The sequence below is a fragment of the Tamandua tetradactyla genome, chromosome 13, assembly GCF_023851605.1.
Source record: "Tamandua tetradactyla isolate mTamTet1 chromosome 13, mTamTet1.pri, whole genome shotgun sequence".
NCBI lineage: Eukaryota > Metazoa > Chordata > Mammalia > Pilosa > Myrmecophagidae > Tamandua > Tamandua tetradactyla.
In genome coordinates this window covers 52,881,136-52,895,985 of record NC_135339.1, presented here as the reverse complement: position 1 = coordinate 52,895,985, position 14,850 = coordinate 52,881,136, and the positions used below count along the sequence as shown (strand labels likewise).

Sequence of the window (14,850 nt, the reverse complement as noted above, 5' to 3'; positions counted from 1 at the left end):
TAATATAGAGAAGAGAATTAAAATAATAATACTAATTATATATATATATATATATAAAGGAAAAAGAAAAAAACAAAAACAAAAGATACAAACACACAAACAAACAAACAAAAAAACATATTTCAGGTGCAGCTTCATTCAGTGTTCCAACCTAGTTACATTACACTTAGGTATTATTGTGCTGTCCATTTTTGAGTTTTTGTATCTAGTCCTGTTGCACAGTCTGTATCCCTTCAGCTCCAATTACCCATTATCTTACCCTGTTTCTAACTCCTGCTGGTCTCTGTTACCAATGATATATTCCAAGCTGATTCTCGAATGTCGGTTCACATCAGTGGGACCTTACAGTATTTGTCCTTTAGTTTTGGGCTAGACTCACTCAGCATAATGTTCTCTAGGTCCATCCATGTTACTACATGCTTCATAAGTTTAGTCTGTCTTAAAGCTGCATAATATTCCATCGTAGGTATATGCCACAGTTTGTTTAGCCACTCGTCTGTTGATGAACATTTTGGCTGTTTCCATCTCTTTGCAATTGTAGATAATGCTGCTATAAACACTGGTGTGCAAATGTCCGTCTGTGTCTTTGCCCTTAAGTCCTTTGAGTAGATACCTAGCAGTGGTATTGCTGGGTCGTAATCCATTCTGCCATTCTATGTCTTTTGATTGGGAAATTCAGTCCATTAACTTTTAGTATTATTACTGTTTGGATAATATTTTCCTCTAACATTTTGCCTTTTGTATTATATAAATCATATCTGATTTTCCTTCTTTCTACACTTTACTCCATACCTCTCTCTTCTGTCTTTTCGTATCTGACTCTAGTGCTCCCTTTAGTATTTCTTGCAGAGCTGGTCTCTTGGTCACAAATTCTCTCAGTGACTTTTTGTCTATAAATGTTTTAATTTCTCCTTCATTTTTGAAGGACAATTTTGCTGGATATAGGAGTCTTGGTTGGCAGTTTTTCTCTTTTAGTAATTTAAATATATCATCCCACTGTCTTCTAGCTTCCATGGTTTCTGCTGAGAAATCTACACATAGTCTTATTGGGTTTCCCTTGTATGTGATGGATTGCTTCTCTCTCGCTGCTTTCAAGATCCTCTCTTTCTCTTTGACCTCTGACATTCTAACTAGTAAATGTCTTGGAGAACGCCTATTTGGGTCTATTCTCTTTGGGGTGCGCTGCACTTCTTGGATCTGCAAATTTAGGTCTTTCATAAGAGTTGGGAAATTTTCAGTGATAATTTCTTCCATTAGTTTTTCTCCTCCTTTTCCCTTCTCTTCTCCTTCTGGGACAACCACAACACGTATATTTGTGCGCTTCATATTGTCATTCAGTTCCCTGATCCCCTGCTCAAGTTTTTCCATTCTGTTCCCTATAGTTTCTGTTTCTTTTTGGAATTCAGATGTTCCATCCTCCAGTTCACTAATTGTAGCTTCTGTCTCTTTAGATCTACCATTGTAGGTATCTATTGTTTTTTCCATTTTTTCTTCTTTGTCCTTCACTCCCATAAGTTCTGTGATTTGTTTTTTCAGATTTTCTATTTCTTCTTTTTGTTCAGCCCATGTCTTCTTCATGTCCTCCCTCAGTTTATTGATTTGGTTTTTGAAGAGTTTTTCCATTTCTGTTCATATATTCAGCATTAGTTGTCTCAGCTCCTGTATCTCATTTGAACTATTGGTTTGTTCCTTTGACTGGGCCATATCTTCAATTTTCCGAGCGTCATCCATTATTTTCTGCTGGTGTCTGGGCATTTGATCAGATTTCCCTGGGTGTGGGACCCAGCTGGTTGAAAGCTTTTTCTGTGAAATCTCTGGGCTCTGTTTTTCTTTTCCTGCCCAGTAGGTGGCGCTCGTGGCGCTCGTCTGTCTGCACGGCAGTCGGCCCGGGAAACCGCGCGTGGAGGCGGGGGTCATTGGCCGCCGCGGCTTGGGAGAGTGCCGGTCCTAATTGCCCAGCTGGCCCGAAACACCAAGCGTGACGGGAGGGCCCCGCTATCCAACGTTCCCAGTCAGACCGGGGAGCCACGTGCGTGGAGGGGACCCCAGTCGCCAGCCGCCCCGGCCGGGAAAACGCGCGCCCCTCGGGTATCTCACCGCAGCAGATTCTCCCTGCCCGTTCAGCTGTTCCAGAATGGGGTACGCTGTCTTTTTGGTCTCTGTCGTGACTCCGGGAGCTGTTTCGTGTTGTTTCTGTTTCTTTAGTTGCTTTTCTGGAGGAGGAACTAAGACCCGCGCGTCTTACTAAGCCGCCATCTTCTCCGGAAGTGTCGATGTTGAGCATTTTTGACACAGCTTGTTGACCATCTGTATATCTTCTTTGAAGAAATGTCTATTCAGATTCCTTTGTCCATTTTTAAATTGAGTTATTTGTGTTTTATTACTTAATTGTAATGATTCTTATATATTCTAGCTACAAGTCTCTTATTAGATAAATTATTTGCAAAAATTTTCTCAAATGTGTTGTCTTTTCACTTTCTTGCTAAGCATCTGCAGTGGGTGAAATTGGGTCCCCCAAAAAAGATTATATTCAAATCCTAATCCCTGGTATCTTTGAATGTGACCTCACTTGGAAACAGGTAATCAAGTTAAAATGAGTTCATACTGGGCCAAACTCCAATGACCGATATCTTTATAAGAGATCAGGACACAGAGGCACAAAAGAGACACAGAGGGAAGAAGGCCATGTGAAAACAGAGACAGAAATTGGAGTGATGGAGCTACAAGCCAAGGAATGCCTAGTATTGCCAGAAGCCAACAGAATCTAGAAAGTGGCAAGGAAGGATTCTCCTCTACATCCTTCAGGGGAGCACAGCCTTGCAGACACCTTGATTTTGGACTTTGAGTTTCCAGAACTGTGAGAGAATAAATTTCTGTTGCTATAAGCCATCCAATTGTGGTATTTTATTACTAGGAGCTCTACAGAACCAGTAGTGTCTTTTGTAGTACAAAAGTTTTAAATTTTGACTGCTAGTCTTTCTCTTTGGTAAAAAGCAGTGTGTCATGAAAATAGTCAGTTCAGCTTGCATCTCAATTTCATAAGTACTTTTCCTCAAGACAGCCATCATATTTTGGACACAGCAAAGTATGCATACTTCCCATCTCATCACACAGATTTTTAAAAAGATGGGTAATCTAAAGATAAAGATTTAATGAAGTAGGTATCTTTTAGTGCTTAATCAAAGATTCTTAAGTGAAACTGGTTTTTATTTATTTTTTTACTCCATGTACATCATAAAGAATATATGATTATTAGCACAGTTTGGTGCCATTGCCTTGAACACTGCTAAGGTGCCAGCAGTTTTATCCACTGTTGGTTGTATCATCAGTGTAAATGTCAATGCGATGAAAATGGTAAATAATGTCTTAGTATTATGAAAATAGTCTTGACCTCACAGTCACCCTGGAAAGGGTCTTGGGAGCCCCAAGACCCCTTTGAGAACTACTGCTTTATGAAATCCATATTTACTTAAAAAGGAAAATAATTCTTTTAAACACATTTTCTCATAAAACTGATACTCTAGGAGCAAGCTACAGCAAGACAGATGTGGTATGTTATCCCGAAATTTTTGCCTCCTCTTGGCACACCATCGCATATTTGTAGGGGCACACACCCAATACAGAGAATACAGAATTTAAGCAAGCACCATGAAAAGTAATAGGTCTTCCGCAACTTTAATGAGGAGAAAAAGGCAAATTGGTGGATGATAATTATTTGTAAAACTATTTATTTTGTAAATACCTATTCTATTAGAGTAGATATGAGCTGTTAGGATTTCATTCTCTGGGTGGCAAATTAAAATGACAGGTTTTAGATTGTGCTCTGTAAGTAAGCAATGAAACTTAATGTTTTGAATTAAGAAAACAACATCAACTCAAAGTAATCCTGTAAGTGCTGAGGCAATAGAATGTACTCTGGGGACCAAAATCTCCCCATAAACACACTTTAGAGAGGATCAAGGACAATATTCATCTGAACGCTACTTAACCTTTCTAAGGATCTTCAAGAATTTACAGCCATGTTAAAGCAAACCTCCGAAAATACTTATAGACTTGGGCCAGGTTATTCAGATAGACTATCCCAGTCCTAACTTAGGTCTTTGTTTCCAGTGTACCCTGGATACCACTTGTGCTGGCTTGAAAATATTATGTACCCTAGAAAAGCCATGTTTTAATCCTGATTCAATCTTGTGGAGGCAGCCCTTTCTTCTAACACTGATTCAACATTGCAGGGTGGAAAGGTTCAGATTAGATTATCTCCATGGAGATGTGAGATGTGACATGCCCAATTGTGGGTATAATCTTTTGAGTAGATGATGTGGCTCCACCCATTCTAGGCAGGTCTTGATTAGATTACTAGAGTCTTTAAAAGGGGAAACATTCTGGAGAAATGCCAGAAGCAACAGAGCCAACAGACAGAGAGCTGACAGAAACTTCAGAGCAGAGCTGACACACATGCAACATGTGGAGAACAGAGACGAGGATGTTTGGAGATGCTTGGAGCAAGCCAAAACCTTGAGCGAGTGAATGGAAGCCAGGAGATGAAAGCCAACCCCAGAAAAGCAAAATGAGGAACCCCCACATGGGCAGAGACTGAAAGCAATGGAGCCCTCGAGCAAGGGACCAGCAGATGCCAGCCACTTGACTTTCTAGCTGACAGAGGTGTTTCAGACCTTGAGTAAAGGTAACCTCTTGTTGGTACCCTAATATAGACACTTCACTTCCTTAGAACTGTAAACTTGTAACTTATTAAATCATCCTTTTTAAAAGCTGTTCCGGTATATCGCATTCCAGCAGCTTGCAAACTAACACAATATTGCAAAATTAATCTCCATAAATCACTCTCGTCAAGCCCCACCTTTACTGAAAAACTTTTAATAATAGTAATAATAATAATAATTAAGAGCTAACACAAATTGAGCTCTTACCATGTGCCCAGGATTGTGTTGAACAATTGAAGTGAATTTTCTTATTTAACTCCCCTGGAACCAAATATAGCTTTTCTGTAATTCTGCCCCTAGGCATGAGGAAACTGTCATAAAGAGATTCAGTAACCTGCCCAGGGTGGCTGAATTTCTATGTAGCAATGCTAGGAGTCAAACCTAGGCTATGATTATACTGCAGTATTTTTTCAGAGATACTCTAACATTGATCTAATAATCATTTAGAAAGCTTGTTAAAAAAAGACAGCTAATTTGTTAAAAAAGACATGAACATAGCTACATGGATGAGAATTTCCAGGGCAATTCTCTGATTCACACCCATTACCCAATGACTTCCTATTTTTACAGAATGGAGCTGATTTCTTATGCCTAAACCCCTCCCTCCAACACTTTCCGTTACTCCTAGGATATGGAGAAAATTCTTTAAATTAGCCTACAAAGCTTTTAGTAATCAAGTCATTGGATTTACGTTTTTGGTCTCATCTTGCACTAAGCTCCCCTCCTATTCATCCCGAGGTTTTCCTTCACAGGGCATATGTGCATGTTATTCTATTCTTAGGCTTGGGGTGCTCTTCCCTCTTCCTTTTACCTAGTTAAAATCCTGTTCTTCAGTCAGGCCTCAGCATAAAGGATACTTCCTCAGAGAAACTTTCCCTGACCTCCCTGTTTAGGTCAAATTTCTATTTATAATCTCTTATAACACCATGTGCCCTACTTGCAATTTTAAAAATTGATTTAAAAAAATTACTTCTTTCTCACTCTCATTCACACAGATAGGCACTGTGATTGTTTTTGCTCATCATCAAATCCCCAGTGCCTAGCTTAGTGCTTGCTACATATTTGTTAAATGGGTAAATAGATAAATTCAAGGCTTTTAACTATTCCCTATTTAACAAGTCAACATATTGCCCATTCTTGCTCAACAGAGACCTACAGTTAGAGTTTAACTCCAATCTCTACATCTTTTCATCCTTATTCTGGTTTAATATCCTTCTCCACCTCTTCACCTACATAATTCCTCCTCTTGTCACAAGGTAAGGTCTGTTTCCCATTCCACAAAGTTCTCTTTAACATACCAGTCCACAACAATATCCTCTGAACTTCTACATTACTTTGTATTTCTGTGCTATTCATTTGCCACTTCATCAAATACTGCTGTGTATCATTATATATATCATATGTTAAGTGCCTTGTTTTATTTTTCTAAATACCAGGACTTCCAGGTCATTTGAATGCTCCTAAAGGGCAATTATAATTTAATTTTCTATGTAGTATCAATGTGCATCATGAGTCCTCTATAAATATCTTCTGAATGAAGGAATGACAAACTTCTCTGTGGCTTGCAATGTGGACAGACAGTAGTTCATCAAATTTAGCAATTTCCAGTTCTGCTTGTAGGACACCTGAATATACTGTACCATATCTCTGTGGAATACTTCCAGGGTCTCTTTTGCAAGACAGTTCAAAACAAGTATGGTTAAAGAACATTAAAGTAATATTATTTTAAATTTTCTGACATATTTAGAAAGTTTATAAACAAGTATTCTTAAATCCACTAAAGAATTAATATACTGTGTAACTCTTTAGGATAACTATATTGTCAATACTTAGCATTGTTCTCTGAAACTGGAAAATATTTAAATATTTTCAATAGACTAATTCACATAAAATACTAGGATATATTTAGTATATATACTATTAACGAAACTGTGAAAAAAATATTTTGGTTGTAGTCAGGTTGGTGACTCTCTTGGGTAAATATATTTACCATAATCTTTTGTTTTTTTACATGGGCAGGCACCAGGAAACAAACCCGGGTCCTCTGGTATGGCAGGCGAGCATTATTGCCTGCTGAGCCACCATGGCCCGCCCTTTACCATAATCTTTTAACCAGTGCATTTCAACTTTTCTTTTTTTTGGTCAGACTAAACTAACAAATTAAGAATTTTCCTTTCAAATTTGAAGAGTAAATAATTTCAACTATTCTGAGTTTTCTTTGAAAATACACATTGGCTGACAATATTGAAATTTAAACTATATGTGTCATCCATTTCAAATGTAAGGATTGATTTATTTCATGAGCTTTATCAATATGATTTTTGCCCATACTAATTTAAAAAATTGCAATAATAAAGAATTGTCAGTTATCTCTTTATCTGTTTTCCTTTAGATGTCCTTATGAACGTTTTATATAGGATTTGATTAATCTTTTTTAAAGAGTTTTGTTGACATGTAATTTACATACCATAAAATTCACCCATTTTAAGTGTACAATTCAATTTTTAAAGCATATTTAGTTATGCCACCATCGTTATAATCTAGCATCATTTTATTATTATTTTTAGCCGAGATATAATTCACATGCCATAATATTCACCGTTTTAAAGCATGTAATTCAGTGAGTTTTAGTTTATTAGCAAAGTTGTGCAACCATCACCACTATCTAATTTCAGAACATTTTCACCACTCCAAACAGAAACCCTGTACCCAATGGCAGTGACTCATTAGCCCCCAAGCCCTCCAGCTCCAACCTACTTTTCCTCTACATGGATTTGCCCATTCTCAACATTTCAGATAAATGTAATCATACAATATACAATATTTTGTAACTCTTTTCACTTAAGTGTGTTTTCAAGGTTCACTAAAGTCTTAGAATGTATCAGAACTTTGTTTTTATTGTCTACTGTATGACTAGAGCATATATTCTGTATAATGAGCACATTTAATTTATCCAGTTCATCAGCTATTATGAATAATGCTGAAAGGAGCTATGAACATTCAAATGCAAGTCTTTGTATGGATATATGTTTCATTTCTCACCTACGAGTGAAAATACTGGATCAGGTGCTAATTGCTCTTAAGATGAGTAACAAATTTTCTATTTCACGAGGTTTTCCTGACTGTGAAACTGAATTTTCATAAAAACGCCAATATAAAGTCCATTTTTTTAAAGAATAAGATTAATCTGCACACAGCTTTGCTATCTAAAGTAGAAAATCTAAGATGAAGTGAGTATTCCTTTTAGTGTAAACCATAAAACTGAATGGAGTTTGCAGTACTCTTTTAACCAGTTTGTGAAGATTAAATTCTGTTTTTCAGCAGGATGTATATATCTATCCCCTGTAGCTGACAACTGCGTAAGAGAAATACACCGTCAAGAAATACACCGTCAACAAGTACTGCTCCCGTACTTGTTGCAGTACGGGAGCAACAAGCAGGAATTTAAAATATTGGACATCTCGATTAAACTAAAGTCATTTTTCTTCCCTAATAGAGGCCTGTTTCTAATTTCATTACAATTAGCGCTCTCACAAATCCATATTTCATAAACTGAAGGCCAAAAAAATTTCTGGTCACATGTTACTTAGTTCACATATATTCAGAGAGCAAATGTGAACAGAGAATTAAGAGCTCATTGTAGAATTCTACATAAAAAACAGAACTTTAAAGAGTTACTTTTAATTTAAAGAAAAATCAAACATCTTGCAGCAAAATGAGGGTATACTCAAGAGGAAACTACTAGACGTCCTACCAAGCACTGCACTAAAGAGCGCCACAAGTCACCTAAAATTCGCATTTATTTTAACCTGTACCTCTTTACTCCCGCTACAGCTACCCCCTAGAGAGTCAGAGAATGACCCAACGAGTGGATTTATAATTTCTCCCGCTGATCCACACACCCCCTCCCCATTCACAGGCTTGGAGGTCACGGAGTCTAGAAATTGTTAACAGGGACCAGCAGCAGAGAGAGAAGCAAACATCCTTGACAACCCACAGCTAAGTAAGCAAATGCTGTTTATTCACGAACATGTTTTATTTGGACACTATCGGTGAGCTCTGAGAACCCAGGCACATTTTAGAAGGTTCCTTGGGAGGGAGCGAATAATCGTTGTTGTTTCCACCGCACGCCCCACCCGCATCCCAAACACACCGAAAGACTCGGCTGGAAACGGACAGGTGAAGGCAGCTCCCCCACACCGGCCTCCCTCAGGAATAATCTCACGCACCAGAGCATCCAACCCCTACGGGGATTGCGTAACTCCCCGAAACGGGCTGCGACCGAGAGGCTGCTCCCAGCGCGGAAGTCTTCGGGAGGGGCTTCAGCCACCCCTAGCCCCACCAAGGCCCTCCCCGACGCCCGTAGGCGGGGCTGAGGACCTGGAGAGGAATGCCCCTTCCAATTTTCCCCACCCCCCACCTCACCTGGCTCGGTCCCACCTGAGGACAAGAGCTGCGGGGCAAAGAAACAGGCTGGGAGGGCTGACCTTGTTGCTACTGACAGTGGAGCGGCACATCCTGCTGCTTCCTGGAAGACGGCTCGAAGGGCATTTTCCCCCCGGAGGAAGGAAACGGGAGGGCGCCGGCCAGGCGGCGGCGGGCGCGGCGGCGGTGGTCCGGGCGGGCTGTGCAGCCTCTGGCAGGGACGGTCCGAGGACTACATCTCCCAGGCTGCTCTGGGCCGCCCTGCGTCGTGACCCTGGCGTGCACGGAGGCGGCGACTCTTACCTCACAGAGGTAGCTCCTCCGCCAGCAGCAGCTAGGCGTCTGCGGTCCATGGGCCGGAATCCGGGGCGGACTAGCAGGAACCCGGGCCGCGATCGCCGTTTTCCCGCCCAAGGTACCTCCTCCTCGCTGCCCACCACCTTCTCTGGACGCCCGCAGGCCGCGCAGCGGCGTCGCCGGGCTCACGGAGCCACCCCGGGAGGCTGGGTGGCGGACTTGGGACTACTGCCGGACTGAGGCCTACTCCGCCGCCGCGTCTCAGTGCTATTGTCCCTGGGCCCGGCCCTGCCCGGCTCCACTGGGAAGGGCCGAGTGTGCCAGCTCCGTGGAAGATGCCGGACCAAGCCCTGCAGCAGATACTGGACAGGTAAGGGCAGCTTTGGGGGAGAACGGGAGCCGCGGACCCTCGCGCTGGCCCTGCTCGCTCCGGGCCTCGCGGTTCTTCGTGAGCGGAGCCCAGCGTGCCCGGAGTTCCACGGCCCAGGGGGTCGTCTGAGGGACAGGAAGTTTGGAGTCCGTACCCAGGAGAGGACAGCGCGGGCGGCCTGGGTTCGCAGACTTACGGCGAAACTTAGTTAAGGAATGGCGTCTAGTTTTGTTGGAATGCCGTTTTGAAGTGAGAGGGGCTTGTGTTAACTCAGAGAATTAGTTTCTTTTTCTTTTCTCTGCTCCCTCCCCCCTCCCAACTTTGTTGTAATGTATTTGTCAGCGATATCACTGGCAAGGAACCAGTTATCTTTCATGGGAATGACCCTCCTACAATTTTAAGTCTCTTTAGAAAATCCAAGGATGAAGATTATTATGGAAAGTTTAATAGGTTGACGACTCCTCTCTCCCCTTCACCCTCCCTAGCAGTAAGGTCAGTATCCGCTAGGGAGCTCTAACTGTCAAAACATGAGTAGAAGTTGTGAAAACAGCTACTTGAGTCCGTCACTGAACAATGACCATACTTTACAATTAGGTGAGTTCTTTATGGAGGTTTCAGTTTATCAGAACCAGTTAACCATTCTCGGGGTCTTCTGTTGGTAAAACTCATCTGCATCGCCCCCTGCCGTTCAAATTTTAGTCCATGGGTTCTACCATGAGTTTCTGGAGACAAAAGCCACATTTTTGTTCCCTCGCCAGGTTTTTACATCCTGGAATAGCCAGTTGTACAGGCTGATGCATAGTGTTTGTGATTTTTTACAAGTCTCAGTAGACATCACTTGCTGCTCTGTTCTTGGGGCTTCAGCTCTTTCAATAGCTAGAGTTTCTGCTTTAGGATGTTAAATGAAAGGCGTCCTTGAGATTTTACCTTGTTCAACTCTGTTTAGGCCTGCCACACCCCGACCACAGATTACCCAAGAGTACACCTCCATTCCGAGTTGCATAGCTATTTCCTTTTGAAGCTTAGCATTTTGAGAGACATAAGTTCAGAGAAAACATGTCATTGACTTTTTTTTCAGTGAGGGTGACAGGTGATTAATTCAGCCCTGATTCAGATCAGCATTCTGACAGTATTGACTAGTCATGCCTTAAGTATTTGGTTTATAAGCTCCAGGAAGAAAGGAACTTAATCATTGTCTATCTTAAATCTTAAAACAGATCCTGATACTCAGAAGGTAATCAGTAAATATTTGTTGTAAGAACAAATACATGAGCTTGTTTCTCAGTTTCCCAGTTGTTTAGGGGTCTGATAATTTACAGCAGTAGGTTTTCCTTCCATTATAACTTAGTATACTGGCAAATTGTGTTAGGACTACTAAAATATACTTAGAAAACCACCGCTTGCCACTGCCGGTTACAATCAGATGGGACCCTGTTTGAGCACCAGGTATTTTTAAATTAATTTATATTTTTCTTTGATGCCCTAATGCTTTCACTCTTCTGAAGATGACTTTTAGAAAACTTGTGTCCGAAAGCTGCCTTCCACATCCTTTTTTGGAGGTTTCCATAAAAGTGAAAAGAAGCCAAGGAGTACTAGCAAGGTGTTTTAAACCTGTCAGCAGAAACTAGGAAATTTTGGTTGCACGTGAAGCAGGTAGCTACAACTTTGGCATCCCTTCATCTTTTGTACCTATTTTACATTTCTCAAGGTAAATTCCTAACATGACGTTCAAAGAACACTAGTATCTAGGTCAATAGTTTGGAATCTGGCTCTACAGGAAAATCGCCTGAGAAGCATTTAAAAATAATGGTTGATGCTTGGTCCCTACCTAAGACTAATTAAATCTCAAATTTCTAGAAGATGGGGTCTGGGCAGCTATACTTTCAGAAGCTTTCCAGATGTTTCTAATGTGTTTGAAAGCCACTGGCCTAGACCCTACAGGATTATTTCATAATAAGATTAGGTATGGTCTAGTGAGAAAAGCTTGAGCTTTAGAGATGGAAATCTTGAGATTCTTTTTTTGTCACTTAGTAGTTATGTGACTTTGGACTTAAATTTGAAGCTACATTTCCTCATTTATAAAATGAGAATATCCTGCGTTACAGAGTTGTATCAAATGAGAACACAGAGCATTTTATAAAATAATAAAATACCATTCATATAGTAGGCAGACAATACTATTTGTTGTGTACTTAAGACCCTAGTGTAGCTAATGTGATCATTTTTCCTCCATTTCTTTCATATTTACTATCATCTTTTCTTGGCTTGTCCTACATGCAAGTTGAACACAAAGTTACTCATAGTTCATTTGATGAATATTGACAACTCAAACAGATTTAAATATATCAGCCTAATAGGGCCCAGAATTCTTACCCTGAATTTTGCTTCCTCCATCTTGGTATTTGGGTGGCAGTTTTTGAGGGATAGAACTGAACTCAGAAACCTGCCTGTGTGTTTTATTTTGTTCAATGTAGGTTTTATTCTTAGGAAGACTAAGGAATCATGTGTATATGATAATACATATTGTATGTTGCATCCAGTTTAATGGCCATATATTTTATAGTGAATCAGTTACTAAAATTTATATTTTATTACAAATAATTGAGTTCCTACATATGTCTGGTACCATTCTAGACGCTTTTGAACATAAAATATATAGCAAAACCTGTAAATTCTAGTGATGTTTGTGACCCAGAAAACTGTCAAGTAATGAAGATTATGTTAAATTGTAACATGAATATATTCAATTTATATCACTTAGTCTTGGGAGGGGAAAGTTACACCAGTGACAGCTTTTTGTGTGTGGCAACATATTAATAGCTGGAGTTGAATTGCCTTTTCCTTTGCAAATAACTAACTTGAATTTAGCAATTTTTTATCTTTTTTTTTTTTTTTACTTTTTTAAACAATTTATTTATTAATTAAAAAAATTAACTAACAAACAAACAACATATGATCATTCCGTTCTATATATAATCAGTAATTCACAGTATGATCACATAGTTGCATAGTCATCATTTCTTAGAACATTTGCATCAGCAATTGTTTATCTTGATAAATTTCATACTGGAAGTATTTGTAGCCAAAAAGAGTATGTGTATATATATTGTTCATCTTTCATTTTTATAAGCAGTAAAGTAACGTTTTATATAAATTTACTATTTGGACCTGTTAAGTTACTCTAGGTTAACAGTTGTTTGAGAGTAATGGGGAGAAGGGGGGTTTCTTCTGTCTTGAATGATTTAGGGTCACAATTATTGCCTTGAAATTAAAATCGTTCATAAATGCAGACAGTTTGTATCAGACTGTGTAAATTTTGGTCAGTTTATCTTATTTTCCATCATTGCCAACACCTTTTTAATAAGTCTTTTATTAAATTGCCTTTTCTGTCTCCATCCGCTTTCTCATTTTCTCTTTTAAATTAAAATTAAATGTGTAAAGAACAATTCAAAGAATATTGTAACAAACTGAAGGGCCTCAGATTTAAAGCTTGTGCCTGCTGAGAGGTGCTTCTGGGAACATGACTTGCTTTCCCTATCTCACAATAAACACTCCAGAATTTGCTGAGAGTGTGCATCAGTAACTTGCACCTGGTGAATAGACAAGGCATGTAGCCAGAATATCCACAAGAGTAGATAGGAGGAGGAGCGGAAAAGATTATCTCCTTCTCCCACCGGCTTGCACAGTGGCAAAGGGAATTAGAATACTCATTTTGTTGAGGGTATTCACAACCATAGATGTGCTTCCCTGTAGGGAACTTTGGAGGCCCGGGAAGCAATACTTTGACAGGAGCACGGTATATTATTCTCTGGTTTATGTAATAGCCTCTGAGCTCCCATTAAAGCAGTTTCACTTTCTCTTTCTTAGTTTGTCAGTAACACCTTTTCCTCATTCACTTCATTCTCCCCTTTTGACAATTACATACTAATACTTGGAATTAAAAACCATTAAGAATTAGTTATATTTGCTTCCATCTGTATGTTTAAAAAAATGGAAGCATTACAGGCAAAGTTTCCTTTGACCACTATCCTCAGTCCCATATCCTTTCCCCATCCCTACTTTACAATTGTAAAATGGGTTTATATTTTCCAGTGTTCTTTTAAAGCTTTTATATATTCCATAAGTAACTAATAGTATTGTTTTATTTCTAAAATTTAAATATATCAAACTACAATTTGCTTTTTAGAAGTGTTTTAGTTCTGTGATATATAGCAATTAATAGGAATATCTATAATATTCCATTGTTTTAGCATATTACTCTTTTTATCCATTCCCTTATGATATTTAGGTTCTTATTTTCTCCTTATAAGTTCACTTACATTTCCTTATCTTGTCCGTAGCACTATTAAAGTATTCTAAAGGTCACTGTATTTTTTTTTCAGTGATAACTTCTTAATCAATAAACCTAATGCCCTTTTCTTGGTCTTCATGTCCTTAACATACATGTAATGGAGATGAAACTGATGACCATCACACCTAACTTATTCAACTGTATTTTCCTATACCTTACTATGTCACCTTTCCTTTTTTTTCCTATCAATTACTTAAGTATAGGGCTTTCCTAAGGTTTACCCTTCAACTCTTCTCATTCTTTGCTGAAAAGTGTACCCACTTACTATCTCAGTTTGACCTCTACTTGAATGATGCCCAGATCTGTCTTTATTCCTGACCTCTTTCCCAGAGTTCAGCACCTCATTTCTAGCTGCCCAGAGTAGACATTTCCATTTGGGTGTATACAGTATTACCAGTTTCTACCTATCTAAAACTGAAGAACTAATTTTTCTCTGACATCCCAATTTTGGGTCTTCGATATGATCATTCTTCTAGTCCCTCAGCCATAAAAACCTGTCCTTCCCCTTCCACCCCCCGCCCCGAATACATTTCACCAAATCTGTATCTTCTTCTGCTTCCCCTTTTTTTCTTCCAGTTTGACTTACAGAGTGCTGCCAGAATCGGCCAGAACACAATATGGTCATGTCATTTCCATGCCTTAAAATCTACCAATGACTATTACCTATAGGATAGAATCTGAACTTT

At 39.4% G+C, this 14,850-nt stretch overlaps 2 protein-coding genes across 18 annotated transcripts in view; one reads left to right on the top strand and one right to left on the bottom strand.

Annotated features, from left to right (window-relative positions):
• Positions 1–9,392, bottom strand: part of CPEB3 (cytoplasmic polyadenylation element binding protein 3) — a 304,384-nt gene extending 294,992 nt beyond the window's left edge. For 4 of the 14 annotated variants that reach the window (XM_077125434.1, XM_077125439.1, XM_077125442.1 and 1 more), the window contains exon 1: positions 9,209–9,388. The gene's annotated coding sequence lies outside the window, so the exon portion shown is untranslated. Of the gene's footprint in view, positions 1–9,146 lie in introns of all 14 variants that reach the window. The other 10 variants (XM_077125447.1, XM_077125438.1, XM_077125440.1 and 7 more) reach the window with 7 other exon arrangements.
• A 46-nt stretch (positions 9,393–9,438) lies between these two features.
• The window catches only part of MARCHF5 (membrane associated ring-CH-type finger 5), a 103,941-nt gene continuing 98,529 nt past the window's right edge, over positions 9,439–14,850 (top strand). For all 4 annotated transcript variants that reach the window (XR_013161624.1, XR_013161623.1, XR_013161622.1 and 1 more), the window contains exon 1: positions 9,439–9,813. Coding sequence is in view for 1 of the 4 variants with exons in the window: in XM_077125451.1 (XP_076981566.1) it covers positions 9,779–9,813 (35 nt within the window). In the remaining 3 variants the exon portion in view is untranslated. The remainder of the gene's footprint in view (positions 9,814–14,850) is intronic.